Source organism: Geotrypetes seraphini, chromosome 13, assembly GCF_902459505.1.
Source record: "Geotrypetes seraphini chromosome 13, aGeoSer1.1, whole genome shotgun sequence".
NCBI classification, from domain to species: domain Eukaryota; kingdom Metazoa; phylum Chordata; class Amphibia; order Gymnophiona; family Dermophiidae; genus Geotrypetes; species Geotrypetes seraphini.
In genome coordinates this window covers 59,640,930-59,665,244 of record NC_047096.1, presented here as the reverse complement: position 1 = coordinate 59,665,244, position 24,315 = coordinate 59,640,930, and the positions used below count along the sequence as shown (strand labels likewise).

General features: G+C 40.7%; 1 protein-coding gene across 2 annotated transcripts in view; it reads right to left on the bottom strand.

Moving 5' to 3' along the window:
* BECN1 (beclin 1) overlaps positions 1-23,494 on the bottom strand; it is a 33,891-nt gene extending 10,397 nt beyond the window's left edge. For both annotated transcript variants that reach the window (XM_033918088.1, XM_033918089.1), the window contains exons 1-10: positions 23,342-23,494; positions 19,462-19,590; positions 16,167-16,234; positions 14,371-14,429; positions 8,795-8,885; positions 6,586-6,722; positions 5,028-5,222; positions 1,163-1,309; positions 201-350; positions 39-99 (exon numbers count right to left, since the gene is read on the bottom strand). In XM_033918088.1, the coding sequence (XP_033773979.1) occupies positions 39-99; positions 201-350; positions 1,163-1,309; positions 5,028-5,222; positions 6,586-6,722; positions 8,795-8,885; positions 14,371-14,429; positions 16,167-16,234; positions 19,462-19,588 (1,035 nt within the window). In that variant the 5' untranslated portion in view covers positions 19,589-19,590; positions 23,342-23,494. The remainder of the gene's footprint in view (positions 1-38; positions 100-200; positions 351-1,162; positions 1,310-5,027; positions 5,223-6,585; positions 6,723-8,794; positions 8,886-14,370; positions 14,430-16,166; positions 16,235-19,461; positions 19,591-23,341) is intronic.
* Positions 23,495-24,315: the final 821 nt, after the last annotated feature.

The window sequence follows — 24,315 nt, the reverse complement described above, 5'->3', positions numbered from 1 at the left end:
TGTTTACTATTCCGAATGAAAGCTTGTGAATAACCTACCTTTGACTTATCGGTGAGGGACTCCAAATATGAATGGTTTCCATATGGGACAAGCCGATATCTTAAAGGGGGGAAAAAGTATTAAAATGGTTACATAAAATTATGCGGATATGCATATTTTGATCAATCCCAACAGTAACTGTAATACATTGGGTCTCTAACCTCTGAAATTTCAGGCCCATCTTGTTTGCCAGTGCATGCAATAATAACACAGTCTGTCCCCAGGCAGCATTTATTTCATTCCATTCCACAGGGACACTGGGAAGGCGGCCTAGTCGGAAGTTATTAATAGTACCAAACTGCCCGCTGTGCCTGTAGCAAAACATATATTTTTAAAGTTCAAGGCTCAAGATGACTTTACCCTCAAAATAAAGCACAAAAAAAACTCTCTGCGAGTTGCCAGGATAACCTTTTTTTATTTACATTTTTTTTATTCGTTTTTATAACTTACATCAAGTGTAACAGGAAATAACATTTGAATTGTAAAACATCACTTGATTTGCTATAATATCATCTGAAAATCATGAAATTTAACCACCCTTTCTATCCCTAATACATCAAAAATATTCATATATTATATTATACATTATATGATTTAATAACATATTAAAAAAATACCATCCCACCCACCCATTCCCATCCCCTCATTTCAATTATCTTATTATGGGAAAATGTTTATTTCTCATTACAAAAGTTTGTTAATGGTCCCCAAACCTCTTGAAATTTACCAAAATATCCTCTCTGTATTGCTAATGTTCTTTCCATTTTATATATATTTGACATACAGAACTCCACCAGAAACTGTAATTTAATCTGTTCTGATTTTTCCAATTGAATGTAATCTGTTGAATGGCAACTCCAGTCAGAATAAATAAAAGCTTGTTGTTATTTGAAGAAATCTGACTTTTCGCTCTCATTGACAGGATAACCTAAAGAGATTTATCATCCCTGCTCCTGTTCTTTGGCTCAGTGTGGGTTTGTTTTCTCTGCATGTTTAATTCATTATTCTTAACAGTCTCACCTTGCCCTCTCTACAATAAATTTTCACTTTCCTACTTTCCAATAAGATCCCCTAGATTTCACCACCAGCAGCATCAACAATATTAAAGCATGGAATGTCTTACCAAATGTGGAATGTAGCATTGAAAACGTTTGTTTTCTTCAGGTTGTCCAGCTGGATCTGTGCATAGCGCATCTGGTTGTCAACACTCTTTAGCTCGTCATCCAGTTCTAGCTGCTGCCTCTTGAACTCGCTGTACTCCTTCTGGTACCTAAAGGATTTCAAGGAGCAACTCCACAACATAAGTTATGTTTAGAAGTCAAACCACAGCCAAGCAACACACACACATTTTTCACATAATAATTTCAGATAACAGATCCCATTGTACATTCGTATTGAATGACACGGGGACAAATATTCCCTGTCCCCACAGGAAATCTCAATTCCTATCTCATCCCTGTGAGCTCTGCCCCTGTCCCATTCCTGAAAGCTCTGTCCTCATCTGCACAAGCTTCGAACACAGATAGCAAATATATCTAATAGTTAAATGACCTTCAAGAAAAAAGAACGCAGCTCAGGATCCAAATCCTGCTTTTTTCCACTTATTTGCACAGACAGGGATGGGGAGTACTGCAGGGTTCTGTATTGGGACCAGTGCTATTCAACGTATCTATAAATGATCTGGGAATTGGAACAAGTGAGATGATTAGATTTGCAGATGAGACAAAATTATTCAAAGTGGTTAAAACATACACAGACTGTGAAATGTTGCAGGAGGACCTTAGGAAATTGGAAGACTGGGTATCCAAATGACAGATGATATTTAATGTGGGCACATGGGGAAGAAAAATCCAAATCATAGTTACTAGATGTTAGGGTCCACTCAAGAAAAAGATATAGGTGTCATTGTAGACACCTCCCCCAGTATGTGGCAGTGGCGGCAGTCAAAAAAGCAAACAGGATGATAGGAACTATTAGGAAAGAGATGGTAAATAAAGATCAAAATTATCACAATGCCTCTGTACTGCTGCATGGTGTGACCGCACCTTGAGTATTGTGCTCAGTTCTGGTTGACAGTGTTCAAGGCCCAGTTCAAAGCCCCAACAAGAAGAGAAGACCCAGATTTCCACAGGAGAAAAAGGACAACCCAAACAAACGAAACTGTGGAAATCCAACGTTCTTGATGCTTCTTTTATCAGTTAATCCTTAAAAATACAATGTCCACATTTGTCATTGAAGGACCCAACACGCGCCATGTTTCGGTAAAACACGCCTTCCTCAGGGATCCTATGGTGTTAATCTTTGAGAAGATGTAATATGAATATTCTGATGGAATCTAAAAACTCTCTTTGCTCTTTTAAGGTCTGCCAAGCCATTTATGATATTCCACATTTGCAAAAGGTTGTGTATTCAGTACCTCAGTAGGTACACATTACCCTTCTCTCACATGCTTGCCATCTATGTATGTCACTTTGTCTTTATACAACCACAAAAAAACAGAGAGGAATGGAGGGAAGTATAGTACAAAGATTCAAAATATCACTTCAAAACAAAAGCACCACACAAGCCAAGAAAGCTAGCTTATTACTTAAGCGAAAGAAAAGCCTCAGACAAACGGAGAGGTGGAGCCACACCCTTCCACCCTTCTCAAAAATTAATACCATAGGATCCCTGAGGAAGGCATGTTTTGCAGAAACACAGCCCGTGTTGGGTCCAATGACAAATGTGGACATTGTATTTTAAGGATTAACTGAATAAAAAGTGTCAAGAACATTGGATTTCCAGTTTCATTTGTTTGGGATGTCCAGTTCAAAGTCCACCTTTTCAAGAGTGCTTTCAGCTCTTAACTCCTTTCAGCTTGGGTTTTGCATCCTCTTCCGAGCAGGGTCCGTCTATAAATGTCAAAATGTACAGTGCTATATACACCTTTCAGTGCTATATAAGTGGTTACTAGTAGTAGTAGTTGCCGTATCTCAAAAAAAGATATAGCAGAATTAGAAAAGGTTCAAAGATGAGCGACCAAATGATAAAGGACATGGAACTCCTCTTATATGAGGAAAGGCTAAAGAAGTTAGGACTCTTCAGCTTGGAAAAGAGAAGGCTGAGGGGGAATATGATCCAGGTCTACAAAGTCCAAAGTGGTGTAGAGCGAGTAAAATCGATTTTTCACTCTTTCAAAAATTACAAAGACAAGGAGACATTCAATGAAGTTACCTGGAAATACTTTTAAAACAAATAGGAGGAAATATTTTTTCTTTCTGAAACTCGTTGCCAGAGGATGTAGTAACAATGGTTACTGTATCTTGGTTTGAAATAAAGGGTTTGGACAAGATCCTAGAGGAAAAGCCCATAGTTTGCTATTGAGACAGACATGGGGAAAGCCACTGCTTGCCCTGGGATCGGTAACATGGCATGTTGCTACTGTTTGGGATTCTACCAGGTACTTGTGACCTGGTTGGCCACTGTTGGAAACAGGATACTGGGCTAGATGGACCTTTGGTCTGACCCAGTATGACTATTCTTATGTTCTTATGAGGTAACCTCTAGATAGACCTAGTCAAGAGGGGTGTTATCAAGTAAAAGTTGTTTTAAGCAAAAAGCATTAGGTGGAACTCAGGGGCTGATGCTCAAAACCTAACATCGGCTTTAATAGCTATTAGCCCCAGAATAGTGCGCCCGTTAATGTGCGCAGAATTTTCAGAGGGTTCTAGCACAGGTATTGATGTGCGTGGCAAAGATGGCTGTAAATTGTATAGAAAAATTACATAGTAACATTATAAATGACAGCAGATATCTCTAAAAAATGTCTCGTCTCCCCGTTTTACCGTGTCAGCTAGTTTTTCTTCCATTTGCATCTTTGCTTTCCTGACTACATGACCAGCCTATCTTAACTTTTTCAGATATTTTTGCCTGTCTTCCTCTTATCTGCTTGGTTCTCTGCTGAATTATGGACTAATTGTCTCACCCATCCCTGGTTTGTTACTGATAAGTATTGTTGGCTATATATCAGTCACTTCCCAGATGACTTTTATTCAGTCATTGTAGCGCACCATCTGGACACTTAGGGCTTGCTCCATCTGTCTTCAGCTTTCTAGTATTAAGGAGGAACTTAGTAATCTTAAGCAGGAACTGGATGCAATCAAAGCAGCTTCCATCACTCCACAGAATCATACCAATTTACCACCACTGCCTCAAAGAGTAATGCAATCAAGGAATAAATGGATCACAGTAGGGTCAGGTAGACTGCGACATGTGACACAGAAACATCCACCCTCACAGTTGCATTTGCAGAATTCTTTTGTTCCATTAGAGCTTTGCAGTGCTCATGAAAACTGAAAAGGAACTGGAACCAGTGAAGGTAACTCATGAAGAAAAAAGCACCCACAAAGGAAGAGTAAGAAAAGTCAATCCAAAAAATTATTGCTTTTAGGGGATTTAGATTGGGGCCTTGAGCAATTGCACATGCTTAAAGCCCGCTGGCTCCCGCCTTCTCCGAGATTCTTGGAGGGGGAGGGAATCGGCAGGCCTTGAGCATGTGCAAGTGCTTAAGGCCCTGCATCGGATCTGTAAACGCCATCGGTGGTTGCGGATTTCTTCTGTGCATTGGAAGCAGCTTTCTTCTGCACCAACTGGTAAGCTGCTGGCTAGAGAGGGGGTGGATTAGTAAGATAGCGGTGCTATATTCATTGGGGAGGGGCTTCTATAATAGACAGCAGTGCTGGTATACATCGGGGGGGGGGCAGCATATGGCAATGCAAAGCTTTGGAGGTCATCAGAGGTTAAGTGGAGAAGGAAGAAGAGGACAGCCATGCCAATGGTCAGGTGGTGGCTCGAATATAAACTGAGATCCTAATTTTTGGGCCATTATTTTGGCCCAAAAATCTCTTTTTATATTCAAGTATATACGGTAACCAATCAAAGTGATTTCAAACTTGCAAACTGATATAATGGCATTACTGTTCAGAATGCTTCATATATAGGCAACTTACTGAGTTTCCTCCTGAGCCAATCTCTCCGCTTCTTCCCTAACCTTTTCAAAATCTTCAGCGACTTGTTTGCGGCTCTTTTCCACATCTTCGAGTTCCTGGATCAACCTCTTCTCCTCATTTGCAAGTTCTTCTAGCTCTGCTTGCAGCTTCTCCTTGTTTTCTTCATTCATTTGTTCTAAAATTTCCAAACACTGTCTGCAGAAAATAGTTTAATACATTTCAATTCAATTTCTTTTTTTTCCCCCCGTTATTTTTATTCATTATTATATTATTCACAAGTAATACAACTTGTTAAAGCAATACAGTCATAGTCCCTTATGTAAAAAAAACAAGAGAAAAAAAATTTTCACATTACTATTAATAAGAAAATCAATTCTAAATGGTTATGACAAGAATGTTTAGAAAAGGTAGGCTCTTGAGACTATTCCTTTGAAAAATGCTATTACCACTATAATCAAAGACCAGATTGTTCTTTCACGTAAGATAGAAATGATTGAAAATTACAATCGACGCCTTAACTTAAGAGTATTGAACTTTCCAAAAATTTCTTCAATGTTACCGATTGATCTCTCTCTTTTTTTTTTTAATCTTTATTCATTTTCCCATCTTACAAGTGTATAATATTCAATCATAGAATTCTTACAAATCACTTGACAGTCTTATCTATTATTATCAAAAGTATAGAAAAGAACCCCTCCCTCACCCATCCCATCCATTAGGAATAAACCAATTAAAACACATAGCATACATCCCTAATCCCACACTAATTATACTCTTATACAATAAAAAGGTGTTTAAGGTGTCTAATCATTAGAATATGTAATCAATGGCCCCCAAATCTTTTTAAAATTATTATAATTCCCTTGCTTTATAGCAAGCACTCTCTCCATTAAAAAATTTCTGGTGGAGAATTTGTCTTTTCCACTGGATCAATTACACTTCTGGTAGAGTGAGCTTTCACGTCAAATGGCAGCTGCTTTCCACAGCCAATGTACGCCAAGGATCCATCAGGAAATAGAAGCTTTAGAGGCTGGTCTACTCCGAAAGCATGCACTGATCAAGACAAATAGGTGATCCAACCTCAAGATAAAGTTACAAGTGTTGTATTCAATTTTAACTGTTATTTATTGTTACACTTGTTATATGATGCAAAATGAATAAAGATTTGTAAAAAAAAAAGAACTCTCCTGATATCCAGGCAACTTCACTCCCACTGGCAGAGGCCCTGTACAACCTTTGCAGTCATATCTTATTGAGCAAGTTCATTGGCAGCAGCTTTGGGATGCAGAGTGTCCAGGACCATCCAGGATCTAATCAGGGAAAGCTCTAAGGACCAATCCCTGTGAGACAACAATGGCCAAGGGACTCAACCACAAGGCCACAGATGGTGCCCATGGGAGTCAGGTTGTCTCCAAGATTCCGGCTATATCACTTCTTATATTGGCAATGTCGTCACTGAAAACATCCATCTCTGATTGAGGCATAACACACTCATATGGACTGGTCTACCAGATAAGGTCATTTAATTTCTCTTTTCTAGTTCAAAATCTTTACTTACTTGTAGTTCTGACATTCATTCTCAGTGATGTTGAGTTGCGTATCCAACTGGTCCAAAAGAGTGTCGGTGCATTCCTCACAGAGAGGATGGTCCACGTCAGTCTGACCCGACATAATGTCAAAAAGATCACCAGTGACCTAACAAAAAACACGCTGTTATCAGCATATGAAATATGAGTGCTGCATATTCCAGAAATATCCAAATTGCCCCACCCCTTCCATGCACTCAGTCATGCTTTATACATAACTTGTTTGTTTTTAAATTTATATAGGTAATCTTATGAACTGCCTAGAACTGTAGAATGAGTTATAATAAAGTAAATAAATACTTTTCCAATTCTCTTACCTATTTAATGTAATTATATAATAAAATCAAAGAGGCAAGAAAAGTCTCAAACTGATACCGATCCCAACTGTATTGCACAATCTTGTCACTAATTATCCTGATGGCAAGAGCCCAGAAATGTTTTACTGCAGTTCAGAAACTAAGCGTATATTTTAAAAAGAGATTATGTACTTACCCTGGTAAGCTCTTTTCCAGTAGATAGGTGAGACATTCTAGACAGATGGGTTGTGTCCCCATGCCATCTACAGAAGGAATTCACTTCAAATTTTTTCTCTGTACCTCTGTTGTACTTCACTGGGCTCCTTAGTTCCACCTAAAGTTAGTACCCAAGCATCAAGAAGTAGAGACACCTATGGCAACCAAGTTCAGCAACAACCATTCTGTTCAAGAAGTAACATTAGATCATCAACTGCAAACAGCCAACAAAGGCCTCAAAGGAGCTCAGAAACTACTCCCACAGAAAAAAGTAACATATATACAGTATTCTTCCCAGCCCCCAAGGGCTGACAGGCATCCAACTTGGCGAAGCATAAATAGATTGAGACAGTGGACAGGTGCTGGAAGGATAGGGCAGGAGTCTAGAATGCCTCACTTATCTACTGGAAAAGAGCTTACCAGGGTAAGTACATAATCTCTTTTTCCAGTGCAATAGGCGAGACAGGTGGGACATACAAAAGCAGACCCCCAAAAAGTCATCCAGGTAACAAAGAAGCACTCTGCACACATCAAGCTTCTTCAAAAGGCGATCTTGTGCCCTGGAACCAGTAAGCTGAAAAACAGGCAAACGCACTTCCCGATTAACATGGAAAGCTAAAATCACTTTCGGCAGGAAGGAAGGAACTGTACATAGGGAAATCCCAGTCTCTGAGATGTGGAGAAATGGTTCCCTACAAGAAAGAGCCTGGAGTTTAGGGACATGCCGCGCTGAGTTAATAGCGACCAGAAACATGGTCTTCATCGTCAAGTCCAAGAGGGAAGCATACCAAAGGAGCTCAAAGGGAGCCCTGGTGAGGCTAGACAGAGGCAGCTAAACCTTCAACGCTAGTAGCTTCTGTGACACTTTTGCCAGATAAAATCTGAATTTTGAAATTATTTTTCAAAAACAGACATAAGAAATTTTGGGGGTCTAAAATACAGAATGTGTCTCGAGACACGCAGAGAAGATAATGTCAATTTTTTATTTTGAAACTGGGAGGGACATTCTATCTGAGATATCCCTGTAAATGCATAATAAGATATCAATCACTAAATATGTGTTCTTTGAACCCTCTCATCTTTCTTCTTTTATATCCTTGAAGCGTCTTGAGAGGGTCCAAAATATGAGTTCATAAGGAGAATATTAGTCTCCAGAATCAGGCATCGAAACACACTCCTGCTAGCAGGGAAAAACTGTAGGTGGAGTTAAGAAGCCCAGTGAAGTACAACAGAGGCACAGAGAAGAAATCCGGAGAGGATTCCTTCTGCAGATCGCATGCGGCCATGAGCATGAAACCCATCTGTCTAGAATGTCTCACCTATTGCATTGGAAAAAGTATTAACTATTTGTTTTTATAAGGTTAGTGAAGCACCAGTATCCCAGGCTTGCAGGCCTATCAGAACCCATCTCGCCCCCTCAACAACAGAGGAGTTTAAATAGAATATGAAAGCTGATAATGATCAAACAGCCTCTCTCATGTGCCCATCCAATGGTCATCTTTAGTAATTGACCATAACCTCTGTCTAGCCTAGCTACCACATCAACAGTATGACCAAGAAATCAGATCATAGGGATTTCGGGGTTTTTTTTTAAGAGCCATTACATCTGAGCCCCCTTAGAGTCAGAACCATAGATTTCACTTAGTATTCACTGACGGGAGAGACTTGCCTTCAATCTTCTACTAAGGTTCTCCATGGTTCCCCCATCAGAGGCTTCTCCGATCAAGGTAAAACTGTTTGCACTTTCTGTAGATAACATTCTTTAAAAACAAATTAGCATTTTGAATGACAGCATCTTACACGAGTAAAACTGGAAATCAACAAATCCCTCGTCTAACTTAGAGGAAACAGAAATATTTCACTTATACAGTTTATGGTTAACTTTATTTGGCATACCGCCCTTTCTAAGGTAATAACAGAGCGGGGTACAATAGAAAATTAAAAACAAATTGGAAAAGAACACCAGTAAATGGCCAGTAAAGTATAGAATATGGGAAGAGTAAACAAGTAAAGAAAGAGGGAATAGTTCCACAGACGTTCACATTAGAAACTTATAGTAACATAACCTAAAAACAGAGACTTGCAGCCTCTGTGGTCTTCATGTTAAAAGCTCTCAAAAAGGTAAGATTACATTTTTATTTTCAGCTTCTATACCGCTACTAATGACTAGGAAGTCAATTCAGAGCGGTTTACATGAGCTTGTGTAATGGTGTTACAATAAATGAGCTTCTATAAAAGGTGTTACAATTCTGAGTTAGCATGCTAGGAAGGTTTTCAGCACTGAAATAATTAAACCATTATCAATGCAGGAGCTTCTGTAAAGATGTTCTAGACTAGGGGGTGTCAAAGTCCCTCCTCAAGGACCGCAATCCAGTTGGATTTTCAGGATTTCCCCAATGAATATGCATGAGATCTATTTGCATGCACTGCTTTCATTGTATGCCAATAGATCTCATGCATATTCATTGGGGAAATCCTGAAAACCCGACTGGATTGCGGCCCTCGAGGAGGGACTTTGACACCCCTGGTCTAGACAGTTAGCATTTTCTGAGATGGTTTACAATCATAATGAATCACCCCTTTTTTTTGCACCTGTTCTTGCCATGATCAATCTACCTGCTTATACAGTAGAGAATGACACGGTGACAAAATTCATCACCGTTCCCTTCCCCACGGGAAACCATCTTCATGTCATTCTTTAAGGAGAGAGGGAAGAATCAGAGTATAATTGGGCACAACCAGTGACCCACAAGCTTTGCTTTGAAGAATGCTGGGGTAGAAGGACTGAGGTTGAAATAGACACTAGAAAATGACATGGGATTATTTCCCGCGGTTATCCGCGGGGACGGGAACGGTGATGAATTTTGGCACCGTGTCATTCTCTATTATACAGTAAAACCTTGAATTCCAAGTGTTTTGCAAGAAAAGCAAAACATTTTATTAAATTTTAACTTGATATACACGCAATGTCTTGCAATACAAGTACATACAGTATACACACATCACAACTGAGCCAATGGTTCTTCTCTCTCTGATGCTGCAAGAGTGTCGTGACTGTTCTAAACGAGCAAAGTCTTGCAATATGAGTACGTATAGGTTTTGGGTTGTATGAGTTTCCATTATTTCTTATGGGGAAATTCGCTTTGATATACGACTGTTTTGGATTACAAGTATGTTTTCGGTGTGCTTTGTATTAAAGTTTTTGGGTTATGGAACGAATCATCTGAGTTTCCACTTTGATATATGAGTGCTTTGAATTACAAGCAGGCTTCTGGAACAAATTATGCTTGCAAACCAAGGTTTTACTGTATATAAGCACAAGCACATATAGCACATACACTAAATGGAGTCGTGTACTATTTTCATACTACTCCTATTTCTTTGCATGCATAATATCTGTATTGTGTTCTATGTTTATCTTGGAAATACTAACTTCCACAAAGTCTAGTTAACTGGGCTTCTGGGCTTTATCTATCATATCCTCTGCAATTCTGGGTATCCCTATCATGTTAACCCTATTGTGTTCCTAATTGGAGGGGGGGGGAAACTAGCCAACTGTCTTCTCTATGTTGTTTTATTGGCTAAAGTAGTCTGAAGAGGATGGTCTTTATCCCTTTCTTGAACTTTCCGGTATCCTTTACTAGTTTTAGTTTCTTCAGGAGGGCAATCCATCACCCAATGAACATTTCACCCGAGGATGACAAATCACTCCCAACCTATTGTGTTTTCCCCTCTCCCTCCCCTTTTCGAATTTCTATCTCAAAGTAACTATGAACTCCTTTTTCCCTTTCCCTCTGCATTTCATGTTAGTTAAGCTCAGTCTGTGAAATCCCCTCAATTTTAATAGTGTGGTTTTTATCTTTTTATTCTATTAACTTTATTGTAAACCGTTTAGATATGTATGATAGACGGTATATCAAGAAACTATTAAACTTGAAAGATTAAGGAATAGACAAACAGTTCTAAATTGGTAAAGGGAAATAAAGCATGCTTTAGCTACTGAAGCAGCATGATGAAGGAATGAAAGTTCTTGCTCAAGATCGCTATCTGAAATATGAGACAATAATAATCTGAGTACCATCCAAAGTAGAATTGAGTCATGGAGGACAGGAGTTACCTGTGATCCAACATGCAACAGTTCTGAATGGATTCAAAATAAGCTGATTTTCCTTAAACCAGTAGACAGTCTTAGAGAGATTCATATTGAGTTTAGACAAGTCAGAACAGAGGAGATTAACTAATAGGATATCATATGCATAGTAGAAGACATGCATACCTGAGCCTTGAAAAAGAGATTATATACTTACCCTAGTAAGCTCTTTTCCAGTAGATAGGTGAGGCATTCTAGACAGTAGGGTTATTTCCCTATAGTCGTGTGCTGCTGTAGAAGGAATCCACTCTGGATTTTTCACTCTGCCTCTGTTATACTTCACTGGGCTCTCCAGCTCCACCTTCAGGTTGTACCCAAGCACGTAGAGCCACCCAACAAACATGAAGTAGAGGCACCTGTAGCAACAGGTGTAAACAAATTGTTCTGCTCAAAGGTACCTAAACAGTACCATTAACCACCAGCACAGGTTTCAAAGGAGCTCAGAAATTACTCCCCAATAAATTGAAACACATATACAAATTCTTCCTAGCCCTCAATGACTGACAGGCATCCAAGAATCAGCTTGGAGAAGCATAAACAGACTGAAAACTGTGTTGCTTTTTCATTTTATGGAAATTGTGTGCGATTAGATCTTATTTTAATCCTGTCTCATTTCGATTGTGGGTTCAATCACTAGTGCTTAGCACTTTGGATTATAGCAACTCAGTCCATCTTGCTGGTCAGTGTAAAAATCTATACACACTATGCAAAATCCAGAATGCGGCCGTTAGCTTGATTTACAATCCAAAGAAATCTGATCACCTCACTTAGTACTATAAAGAGCTTCATTGGCTCCCTTTTGAAGCCAGAGTATTGTTTAAATTTGGGTCTCTCTGTTATAGAGTTCTTCAGGGTCCTGTCCCTGGGTACTTAGTGGATCAATGTAGTTTTTTCAATATAGTCCATCCGCTACGGGCTACTTCATTATTTGTATTCCCTTCGGTACGAGGCTGTGTTTACAAGAAGTTTTTACAACGATCACTTGCTTTCCAGGAAGCTAGTTGGGATGACTAACTTCGAACATTGTTCTCGTTATCATCTTACCTGCATTTCAGAAAATCATTGAAATCAACTTTATTTGCTAGATTTTTAGGAAATTCATGGTCTTAGTTATTGTTAGATTTTCATGAAAAAGAATTGTTTTTAGAGAGTTTTGTAGATTGCTATTGTACAGTTCCTCTTCTCTTCTTGTAAACTGCATTGAACTGAAAGGTATTGCGGTCTAGAAATGGAAAGCAGCTAGGGCTCTTCAGCTTGGAGAAGAGATGGCTCAGGGGTGATATGATAGATATCTATAAAATACTGAGTGGCGTGGGAAGGGTAGATGTGAATCGCTTGTTCACTCTTTTCCAAAAATACTAGGACTAGGGGGCATGCAATGAAGCTACTAAGTAGTAGATTTAAAACACACCGGAGAAAATATTTCTTCACATAATGTATAATTAAGCTCTGGAATTCGTTGCCAGAGAATGTGGTGAAATCAGTTAGCTTAACAGGGTTTTAAAAAGGCTTAGATAATTTCCTAAAAGAGAAGTCCATAGTCTATTATTGAGATGGCTTGGGGAAATCCACTACTTTCTTCTAGGACCTGGGTTGGCCACCTTTGGAAACAGGATACTGGGCTTGATGGACCTTCGGTCTGCCCAGTAGGGCAATTCTTATGTTCCGAGTATGTCATAAAGGATCCTGGTCAGCCTTTGCCAATGATATTAATAAACCCTGGAGGACCGAGCCCCTTTGTGTGACCTCTGGCTTGCTACTAGACTTCAAATGAGATGGGATCATCTATCCAAATAAGCTCTCCATATCAAATTAACAAATTCAGGAGAAAAGGCTTTACTAGGTAGAGTCCCCTTTACTTGGGCTCCACATCTTCCACACTCTTACGTTTAAGCATGCTGCTGTTCTTGGGCTCTGGAAGAGATTTTCTCCTTGTAAACCTCAGCCCTAGAAACCAAAGAAGAGGCTAAGCCCAGAACTCCCGCCCCCTTCATGTGCTGCGCAGCATGTGGCACAAGGGCACTCTTCTGGCATCCAACCAGTGCAAATCCGGCATGAATTAGGGATAAAAGCCCGAGGACGTCATCCCTGCCAGTTTTGAGGTAAACAAGATGATCTGGAGAACTTTTTTTAAAAAAGTTGGGAAATCCAAGATGGTTGCCACGGCAGTGTTTTAGCACAAAACACAGCTAAAAAAACGACAATTAAAAAACTCTGAAAGCAGGGCTTTAGAGATGGGGAACCCAGATGTGACAGAAACCTTCAAAACTAGGTTTCTCGTAACCCCCAATTTTGCTCATAGACTGCAATAGCCTTACTCACTGTGACATTTGACTGCAGCCTGCCTCAGCTCTAAGATGTAGCTAAATCTGGGAGAAGAATCCCTGCCTCAGTCAGCCAGCCCTCCAAATGCTGACATCTTCAGGCTGCCAACTGGACCAAAGTCAGATTGATCCTCGACCCCCACAAAACCGCACAAGCGAAGGAAGGGGCAAAATCACAGCAAGCACCCTGAAAAGCCCCACTGTAGGTGCCTAACAACTTGCACTCCAGCCCCTGCGATTCAGTAAGCGAGCTAAGCTACTAGGGATAAGGACCCCGAGCTCCGAAGTTTTCTGCAGACTGGCCAAACAAGTTCACAAGGATTAACCTGATGGTTGCAGACCCAAGTCTGCTTCTTCTCCATTCAGTCAGAGCTTTCCCCCTCATTGGGGAGCTCTGGTGCACTGATAGTCACAAAAAAACCGTGAAAAATACCAAAAATAATAAAGAAATACACAGAGCAAATCAGAAAAATACTTTCTGGCTCGTGTACAAAAGGAAAAACTGAAAGGGACAGCTGAGCTCTCTGGAGAAGGAGGAGTTGAAAACCTGGAATGGATTCCTTCTGCATAGCTTGCGAGCATGAAGAGAATATTCTACTGTCCAGACTGGCACCTATTGCACTAGAAATATGCATTAAATAATTTAAACCACATACAAAGGGTTTTAAAGGCATATTAATGAACCAAATACATGTAATGAATAGACAACTCTATCTTTTGATCTTATAATTTGAGGCATATCAGTGAAAATGAAAGGAAAAAAAAACCTACCTAGCTGGAGGAATGTATCTTCTGGATACGCCATCCTGTCTATTTTCTGTAAATGCTTCCTTTAAAAAATTAAGAAAAACAGTGAATTGGCACTAAGAACATAAGAATAGCCTTACTAGGTCAGACCAAAGGTCCATCAAGCCCAGTAGCCCATTCTCATGTTGGCCAACCCAGGTCACTAGTACCTGGTCAAAACCCAAAGAGTAGCAACATTCCACACAGAATCTCAAAGAACAGCAGCATTCTGGAATCTAACATAGTAGCAACATTCCATAATCCCAAAGAGTAGCAAGATTCCATACTACCAATCCAGGGCAAGCAGTGGCTTGTCCCATGTCTTTCTCAACAACAGACAATGGACCTTTCCTCCAGGAAATTGTCCATTCCCCAAATAGATTGATAAGTATAAACTGAAGCTTCTCTGCTACAATCCTAAGTTTACACTCCTGGGGGAAATTCTGTGTGCAGCGCAGAATTCCTCCGTCCTGCAGAATCCTGTTTGCAGGAATAAGAGGAGGAGAAGAAAAGATGCTGCTTCTATGCAGCTGCTTTGGGTGCCAAATTTTGAAGGTGCTAAATCCCTAGGCCTAGGGTTACCAGATTTTCCATTTGGAAAATCTGGACCCCCCCTAGATCCGCCCCCAGGCCCGCCCAGTTCCATCCATCCCCACCACCATCACGCCACCAATCCCACCCTAGCCCCACCTCCTGCTGCCTGCTCTTGTCGGGCAGGAGGGCACTCACGCATGCGTGGATGTGGAGTGCGTGACATCATCGCGTGGCATCCACACATGCCCTCCTGCCCAACGGCTATTTGATAGAAGCTTTTCAAAACCCAGATAAAGTGCCGGGTTTTGAAAAGCCATCTGGACCCCCGGACGTCTGGCAACCCTACCTAGGCCCTAGAGGCCTGCTTCAACTTACTTCAGATCATGTGCATGCCTCCTTTGCTAGCTTAGACTCAATTGCTTGTGTGAATCAAGGGACCTCCACAATTCACATAACAATCTGATCTAACCCAGCAGAGAAGGCAATGTGCAGCTTTCACTTCTTCCTCCTCCTGCTATGCAGGGAGAGCGCCAGCTCCAGGAGTACAATAAAAGGGGGAAGGGGCAAAGAATGCGAGTGTCCCATTGGGGAGGATGGGGAAGAGTGAAGCTTGAAGAGGGAAATAGGAAGAAATTTCAGGCCTAAGGATGGGGGGATTCTGTGCAAAATGTTTGAAAATTTGGCTTAGTTCTGCTCTATAATTTTTGTAGAGAAATCCACCAGGAGTAAGTTTTCTTATACAGCTGAACATAATAAATGGGTGCAGCAGAGCAATCAGAATTTGAGACTCAGCTGAAAATGAGCATTTATACTTATCAATCAATTTGGGGGAAAACAGGAGGGAGGGAAGAGGGGTGCAGTTTTTCACCCATTTGAAAACATGAGAGGAGAGGGGAGAAGAAAGACAAATATTTGCTGCAGTTAGGACAGAACTGGATGTAAGATCTTTGTATCATAGCAAAATTAAACAGCAAACCCCAGAGATCAGGAGGAAAGGGAAGTTCGTCAGAGATCCTAAAGACTGAAGAGCTTAAAGAGGAACATCGTGTCCAGTAGCTCCTCTCTGAAGCAGCGCATGCACATGGTCTGAAATAAAAACAGGCTTCTAGGGTCTATAAATTTGGTGCCTTCAAAATCTGACACCTTTAGCAGCTGCTTAAGCCTGGACCATGGAATAGAAGCGCCATCTTTTCTGCTAGGTCTCTGAAATAAAACAACAAAACCCCCCAAACAAATGAAAACTTTACCTCAATTGAACCGATTTCTTCTTCATTGGTCTCTCCTGGTTTAACATGCGCTGTAGAAACCAAAGGAGCTAAAAACAAAAGGATACAAATACTGTGAATATCCTTAAGTCCGCCCCTCTCCCCAAATTCCAAAATCTTATCAATCCTCATATAAAAAAAAGATATTTAAATGATAATAATTTATACTCATTAAAATTCCTATCAACACTAACCCCTTCCTTTACTAATGCGTCGCGTGTGTTTTAGCGCTGACAGCGGCATAACTGCTCTGACGCTCATATGAGCGTCAGAGCAGTTACCGCCGCTAAAACCCTCACGACACGTCAGTAAAGGAGGGGGTAAGTTTTTTTATTGCTTCTCTACACAACACTCACTCAATCAATCTACTCTTCAATTTTCCAGCATACTATTTACAAAATGTGTATGATCCACTTGATAAAGCCTTCTTTTATCATCGGCACTCAATGTCCTAGTTCATTATTATTACAACTCTTGACTACTGTAATTCTCAATGTAAGGACATTAAAACATCTTCGACTACTTCAAAATACTGCAATAAAACTTATCACAGGTCACCGCAAATATACGTAATCATGTCACACCGTTATTAAAATCTGCTTACTGGCTCCCTATTTCACACAGAACCACTTACAAAATCATATTGCTCGTCTTTAAAATTCATACAGCTGATACCCCTCACTATCTAGCTAGACTTCTTACCTCCCACTACCCACCCAGAACATTCTGATCCTCATTCCAAAATCGTCTAATCAGCCCATCTTTCTGTGACCTACTTTCAGAAACCATCCATTGTTCTACTTTGGCTGTTAAAGGACCAGATTTAGAATGCTCTCCCCATCTTGTCACACGCTCCAAACTTCTTTAACTACATTTAAAACAGACCTTAAAACATTTATCTTCCAAGATGTTTATAGCTGAACGTCTCCAAGCTGCTTACGTAACAGGATGCTTCTCTGTCTCCATGAAGGTGTACTCTACTACATTTCCAATTCTTATCTCCCCCCTACTTTTCTTCTTTCTGACCCCCACCCCTCACAAGTTCAGTTACAATTTAGCACTTCCCATCCCACTAATAGTTTTGTAAGTTGCTTAGACATGTTATCTGATTAAGCGGGATATAAAGTCCCTAATAAACTTGGAAGGTGTAGAGGGAGATCCTGTTTCTTATTTTTTTTTCCAATTCTTTATTCATTTAAGTGTAATATCATTTCAAACTCCAATACAACACTTAATATTCTATTAAATTTAATATCAGAATTTATCCCCCTCCCCCTTAATTAATTACATTCTTTAAATTCAATATAACCTATCATAAACCTCATTCTAATATACCTTATTTAATATTCAAACCATAGAACACCCTCCCCCCATCCTGTTTCAGTACTTTTGACCCATTTCCATTGAGGATCTTGAAGATCAAACAGTTTTAAATTTTGCCCTGAATTGTATTGGTAGGTAATTAAGTTTTTCAATAAATATGATGCGGTCACGTCGCTTACAACCTATTATTACAACCTCGCTATAGTATTCTGAATCAGTTGAAGCTGGTGTAGACCCTTTGTAGTCAGACCTGTGAGGGTAAATTACAAGAATCCATTCTTGACCAAGTCAAGACTTGCCTTCCCAATGTAAATAGAGGCAGAATAGTTGTTGCAAATGACAGAAGCAGCTCTTGAAGGTCGCTTGGAGTAGGGGATCAGAGTATTGAATCTTGATAGTAACATACATAGTAGATGACGGCAGATAAAGACCCGAATGGTCCATCCAGTCTGCCCAACCTGATTCAATTTAAAAATTTTTATTCCTATTGAGGGGGCGTTATTGAGGTCCTTTTTGAAATCTTTAAAACAACCTTGGGCTTCAATTCCTATGGTTGAAATGCAATATAAACTACTGATGCGTACTTATATGTCTCCAGCTAGGGCTTATCGTGTGGCAATACGTCTGGACTCTTGTTGTCCTAAATGTGGGGGGGTAAATGCTACTTTGGGACATATGTTTTATGCTTGTCCTAGGGTGCTGAGATTTTGGACCATTCTTCATAAACATATCTCACGTTTGTGGAATACGAGATGCTTGCCTCATCCAAAGATGTTATTTTCTACTTCTTTGTTGACGCATCCTATACCAAAGGGTATTCGTTTATTTTTGAAACGTGCATTATTGTTGGGGAAAAAGTTGATTTTGGTTCATTGGATGGATGCTACTCTGCCCAATTTGGCGAAGTGGCGTTCTTTGATGATTTCTCAACTAAAGATGGAACGCTTGAATATATCGGATATGGACTCTGTTCAGGGCCGTTCTTTACAGTTTATTTGGGAGCCCTTTTGGGTATCTCTAACCGGGTATGCACGAAGCCATGTACTGAATATTTGAATGTGTTTGGGTTTGTTTCCTGTCCTATGTTTTTAGTTTTTATTTTCCTGCCTCTTTGTATTTTCTTTTATTTTATTTGAGTGGGTGGGTGGGGGTGGGGTGGGGGGGAAGGTTGATGATAAAAGAAAAAGTTTGGTCAGTGTGATTGTTTTATATTGTTCTTGTATTCTGTTTTTTTTTGACCAATAAAATATATTGAACATAAAATTTTTTATTTTTTTCTTCTTAGCTATTTCTGGGCAAGAATCCAAAGCTTTACCCTGTACTGTGCTTGGGTTCCTACTGCCGAAATCTCTGTTAAAACCTACTCCAACCCATCTACACCCTCCCAGCCATTGAAGCCATCCCCAGCCCATCCTCCACCAAATGGCCATATACAGACACAGACCGTGCAAGAATGCCCAGTACTGGCCTTAGTTCAATTTTTAATATTATTTTCTGATTCTAGATCCTCTGTGTTCATCCCACGCTTCTTTGAACTCGGTCACAGTTTTACTCTCCACCACCTCTCTCGGGAGGTATTTCAAGGTTCCCGACTTATGATCCGAGAGAGATTTTGATTTACCATATATAGCCAAATATAACCTAGACAACTTTCTTCAGATCAACAGCTTGAACATTATTATTATTCAGTCAGTGGTATGTAAGCTTCTCAAGGGTTACAATGTAATGAGATCTGAAAGGCCCTAGATCTAAGAATAGTTTTTAGATCTAGGGCCTTTCAGATCTCATTTTATACAAAAGGCCACACCTTAAAGTCTGTTTAAACCATGTTGTCATGATCCTCTTGTCACTCTCCCCATCACTCAACATGTCTTGAACATTTGGTATGCACAGGACAAACAAAAGTTATTAGGGAAACAAAAACGCATATCTCCCAAAGATCCACTTGCCTTACCTGTCAGCTCTTGGATGGTAACTTTGTCTAGGATTTTGAAGGAAGGGTCCAGCTTCAGTGGCTGGCTGCATCTTTGGCATACAAAACTCACCTGCATGGTGGAGCTAGAAGATCTGGATCCCTCCATGCCTGTAGAAGAAGAAATAGTTCCATTACACTAACCACATTAACACCAATCCAAAAGCATATGGCAAATATTCTGCTAATGCCAAGATAAAAGAAATAATTTTCTGAATTTGTTGAAGACTCAAGTGTCTCATTGCATAGCAGTGGGAGCCATTATAGCTTTTACTACAACACATCTTAAGTCAGTATTGAGCTGCGGACGTCGGTGTGTTTTCTAAAATGCCAACGGCTGCAGCTAATAGAGAAAAAAAAAAGATATTCCATGCCCGTATCCATGATAGTGGCCAGCAAGATAACTTTATTCTTCTATACCGCCACATTTAAACGATTTCTAGGCAGTTTACACAGAAGAGAACTGGACAATCAGCGAAATAAAAAATATTAGTAGTAAAAGTACAACATGTTATCTAGAGTATAGACAATGTAAAATTTTTGTTATGAATAAAACTTCAGTTAAGAAATGAATTTATCAAATAGTACAGTCTTAATTTCTTTTCAAAATGCGCCATAAGACAGCATGGCTCCACTAATATAATTACCCAACCAGGACTGTTGTTTACTTGCTTGAAATGCAAGCATCCTATCCAAAAAAGACCTGTATCTACAGCCAGTGATCTTTGGGAAGTCAAATAAATTGCAATTCCTGGCTATCCTCATAGGCTGTATAGCACGAAATAAGATAGAAGGTAGGTAGGGGCCAATCCCCAAACCAGCTTAAAGCAAATACACGAGAACTTAAATATTACTTGTGCTTCTACTGGTTGTATGGGGATGACATGGTTTAGTGCTAGAGATTTGAAGGGTGCTGTGGTTCAATGGGGCCCAGCAGCAGGAAGGAGTGGCCATCCCTCCTGCTGATTGTTCTGAGGAAAGGTACAAGGGAATGTCAGGGGATATTGGGGGGAGGGGTATAGGCCGGGGATCTCTCTGTAAGAGGCTGGGGGGATCGGTGAGTGTGAAGGAAATAGGAAGAGAGCAATCGGATTTCCCTGCCAGTTCAGCTGATTCTGGCAGGGGAATCCCCCATCACCTGAGCTGGCAGGACTCCCCAAAACTGGCTCAGCTGATCAGGATTCCCCTTTTGTGATCAGAAAAGGTAGTTGGTATGGCTGCAAAACTTGCTTTTGTGCATTTTTCATGTGGATGTTTTTATTTTTGAAAATGGCCCAAAAAAAATAGACGTCCTAAGGACCAAAATGTCTACATAGGTCATTTTCAAAAATAAAAGATCTCTGGACCTTTTTTTTCCAAAACATCCAAATAAGACTTCCTATCAAAAATGCCCCTCATTCTGTACAGTCAAAACACATTAAAAAATCATGGTCATGCAGGAATACCCTATGACTTGAAAATCTTAGTACAGATATCAGTGAGACTCAACAGCTTCCTGCAATGGTAAGATGGACCACTTGGAAGTCTTTAAATCACCTCTGCACCCAAGTGAGCAAGTCAAGAGCCAATCTCAGCTGAGTAGACTGGTTGGGCAATCTGCTATCATGTACTAGGTTACTGTGAATTGGGATGGCAAACTAGGGGTAATTACCAAACATGAGACCTCTGACAGACTATGCAACACCTTTGGATCTGTCCTGAGGCTAAATCTTGAGTTCTGAAATAGTCCATCAGTGGAAAAAATATGAAGAATTAAGTTTCGAATAGACTGAAATGTCATAAATAGCTAAATTCTCTCTGCTGTCTTGTCCAAATACTACAGAAATTTGTCAGTACCAAAGTATTGACAACTGGAAAGATTTCTGCCCAATTCTTAGATAAGCAAGAAGAAAAGAAGAGCACTGGTTATCGATAAATCACATGATCTCTTAAGATAATCCGCTTGATATATAAACGTTTACATTTTGGGGTCCTTACATTATTGGCTTGTTACATCATTCTATATTCTCCATTGAGAACCCCGAGGTCAATCCAACAGAATCTACTTGCGGTGCCCTCATTTCCCCATGTTCATCCACATTCATTAAGAGGATATTTTTAGTGTAGTGGGCCATCCAAAAAACGAAGGCAATCTTATTTTTTTTTTTTTGTAATCTGCTGTGACAGATTGTCTAAACAGCGAGATATCAAACAAAATAAACTAAACTAAATTAAGGCATAAAGACAAAACAATCAATAATATTGGCATTCACATTAAATTACACTTTTGCAGAGGAACATTGAAAATAAATACCGAACAGAATCTTATAAATGATGCAGTCTCAAGTACAAACTGAGGGAATAATTCTATAGGCATATACATGTATAAACACCAAAAATCCAGCTAATTGAATATATGCGCAAGCTGACACTGCACAGAAGACTGTCTTTAACCAACAGGCGATATACTGGATTTACCCCTCTTGGATTTTTATAGCCCCTGACAGATAACTGAAGCCAATGACAATGGAGAAACAGTGGAGTGACATGATGAAAACTGTGTATGTGATAAGTCTTGCAGATGAATTATGCAAGGTTTGAAGATGCTTGAATTGGAAATCTGCTATACCAGTGTAAACAGAAACACAGTAATCCAGATGTGAAATCAAAAAAAGCATGAATAAGAATATGGAACATAATGAAATCAACATAGATATGCATAGAATGGAGTTTCTGTAGCACATGAAGCCCTGTTTTTACCACATTGGATAACTGTTGTTGAAACAATAGAGAAGACTATCAGTTAACCGGCACTCATGTGGATTGGTAGATGCCAGATAAATGCAGTTGCTGTTTGCTCGAGAATTACTACTATAAAAACAGGCCTTCCCACTTTCCTTTCTAGTTTGGATCACTTTCTCCCCCACCCCCCTTATGGGTCCAGCATTCATCCATCTCCCCTTCCCTTCACCCTGCAGGTCCAGCATCCATGTCCCTTCCTCTCCCCACCTCCACTTATAGGTCTAGCATCCCTCTCCTCCACCGTACAGGTCCAGCATCCTCCTCTTCCCTCCCCCCCAGGGTTTGCCATCCTTCCCTCCGCATGAGTCTAGCCTCTGATGGACCCCCCCTCACCCTGTAGAGAGAGTATATCTTATTTGTGGCTCCCCCAAAGCACCAGTGGTGGCCGGTCAGCAGAGGCAGCGCTGTAAACAGGCTGCTTGTGGCCAGCCCCAGCAGGGCCTTTTCTCTGCCGCGTCGGAAGTAACGTGGAAGAGGAGAGGCCCTGCTGGGGCTGGAGAGAGGGAGAGGGGGGTTGTTGGGTCAGGAGTGTAGGAGACAATTTTTTTGGGTTGGTTGTAGGCCAGTTAACTGGAATTCTACTGTAACTGGGAGTCAATAAAGACCCCAAGTAACTAAAGGAAGTGACAGGAGAAAGTGTCAGCTCAAACAAAGCAGGAGAGACCAGGCAGAAGCAAAGCACCCACTCACTCAAGGTAAACACACACTAGGACAGGGATCTCAAAGAGGGCCACAATCCAGTTGGGTTTTCAGGATTTCCCCAATGAATATACATTGAAAGCAGTGCATGCACATAGATCTCATGCATATTCATTGCGGAAATCCTGAAAACCCAACTGGATTGCGGCCCTCAAGGAGGGACTTTGAGACCCCTGCACTAGGATATACTTCCAGACACTCTCTCTGTCTGTCTGTCTGTCACTCACTCATTCTCTAACATAAACAGCTAGAACTATTCGTACTCTCTTGATACGTTTTCTGTCACACACACAGACTAAACCATAGTAAGGAAGGGAATGTGACTTGATAAATCGCCAGTGAGTACAATTAAAGCGGTTTACACGTGATATTATACAGGTACCTGAGGCAAGGGAGGGTTAAGTGACAATTCACCAGCTTCAGAGCCCAAAGGACCGGTCTCCCCCTCTCACGGATACTTGAGCTCACCCCCCACCGGTCCCACAGCCTTTCTTCCGCGATGACCGTCTCCCTCGGAGACAGGAAGTGGCGTCAAGCACGCAGAACGGAACTTCTACTCTGAACCAACTTCCGGTTGCGTCGACGGCGAAGCTTCGTTCCGGCAGACGCGCGCGCGCCGCCTTTGAATTCGATTAAAACGCGCCGCGAAGGGGAGGTGGAGAGACAGTGGGAAGAAGACGCTGCATGGAAGAAAATAGAGATGCCAGACTAGGGGGGGGGGAGCGGAGGAAAGATGGGTGCCAGAGCAATTGGGGGAGGGGGGTGGAGGGAGAGATGGAAGGGAGAGGCACAGTAACAGAGCAAATGGAAGAGGCAAAGAGAAGGCAGACAGATGGATGGAAGGAATTGAGATGAGGAAAGCAGAAATTTCTTATAATATAATAACTTTATTTTTCTATACCGCCATAGTCAGACCTACTTCTAGGCATTCAACATCGAAAGACGGCTGGGCATTCAGCGAACTACAGCTGCATGAGGGGAAGGTTACAGAAGAAGGGGGGGGGGGTTTGAAAGTGGGAGGGAAAGTGAGAAGAGTAGGAATTGCCTGAATATTGCTTTGGGTAGTAGGGGGGGCAATGCGTAGATCTGTTTAGGTGATGAATTTGTCAAAGAGTTGTTTTGATAGATTTTCAGAATGCCTTGTAGGTCTGTCTAGTTTTATTTATGTAGTTTCCCAGCCAGGATTGTTGTCTGTTTGCTTGGAACATGAAGGTTCTGTCAAGGAAGGATTTGCATTTGCAGCCAGTGATTTTAGGATAGGCAAAGATGTTTTTGTTTCTGGTTGTTAGTATGTTTGCAGGTAGGAAGGTGCTGGGTCCCAGATTTGTTTGAAGCAGATGCATGCAAATTTGAACT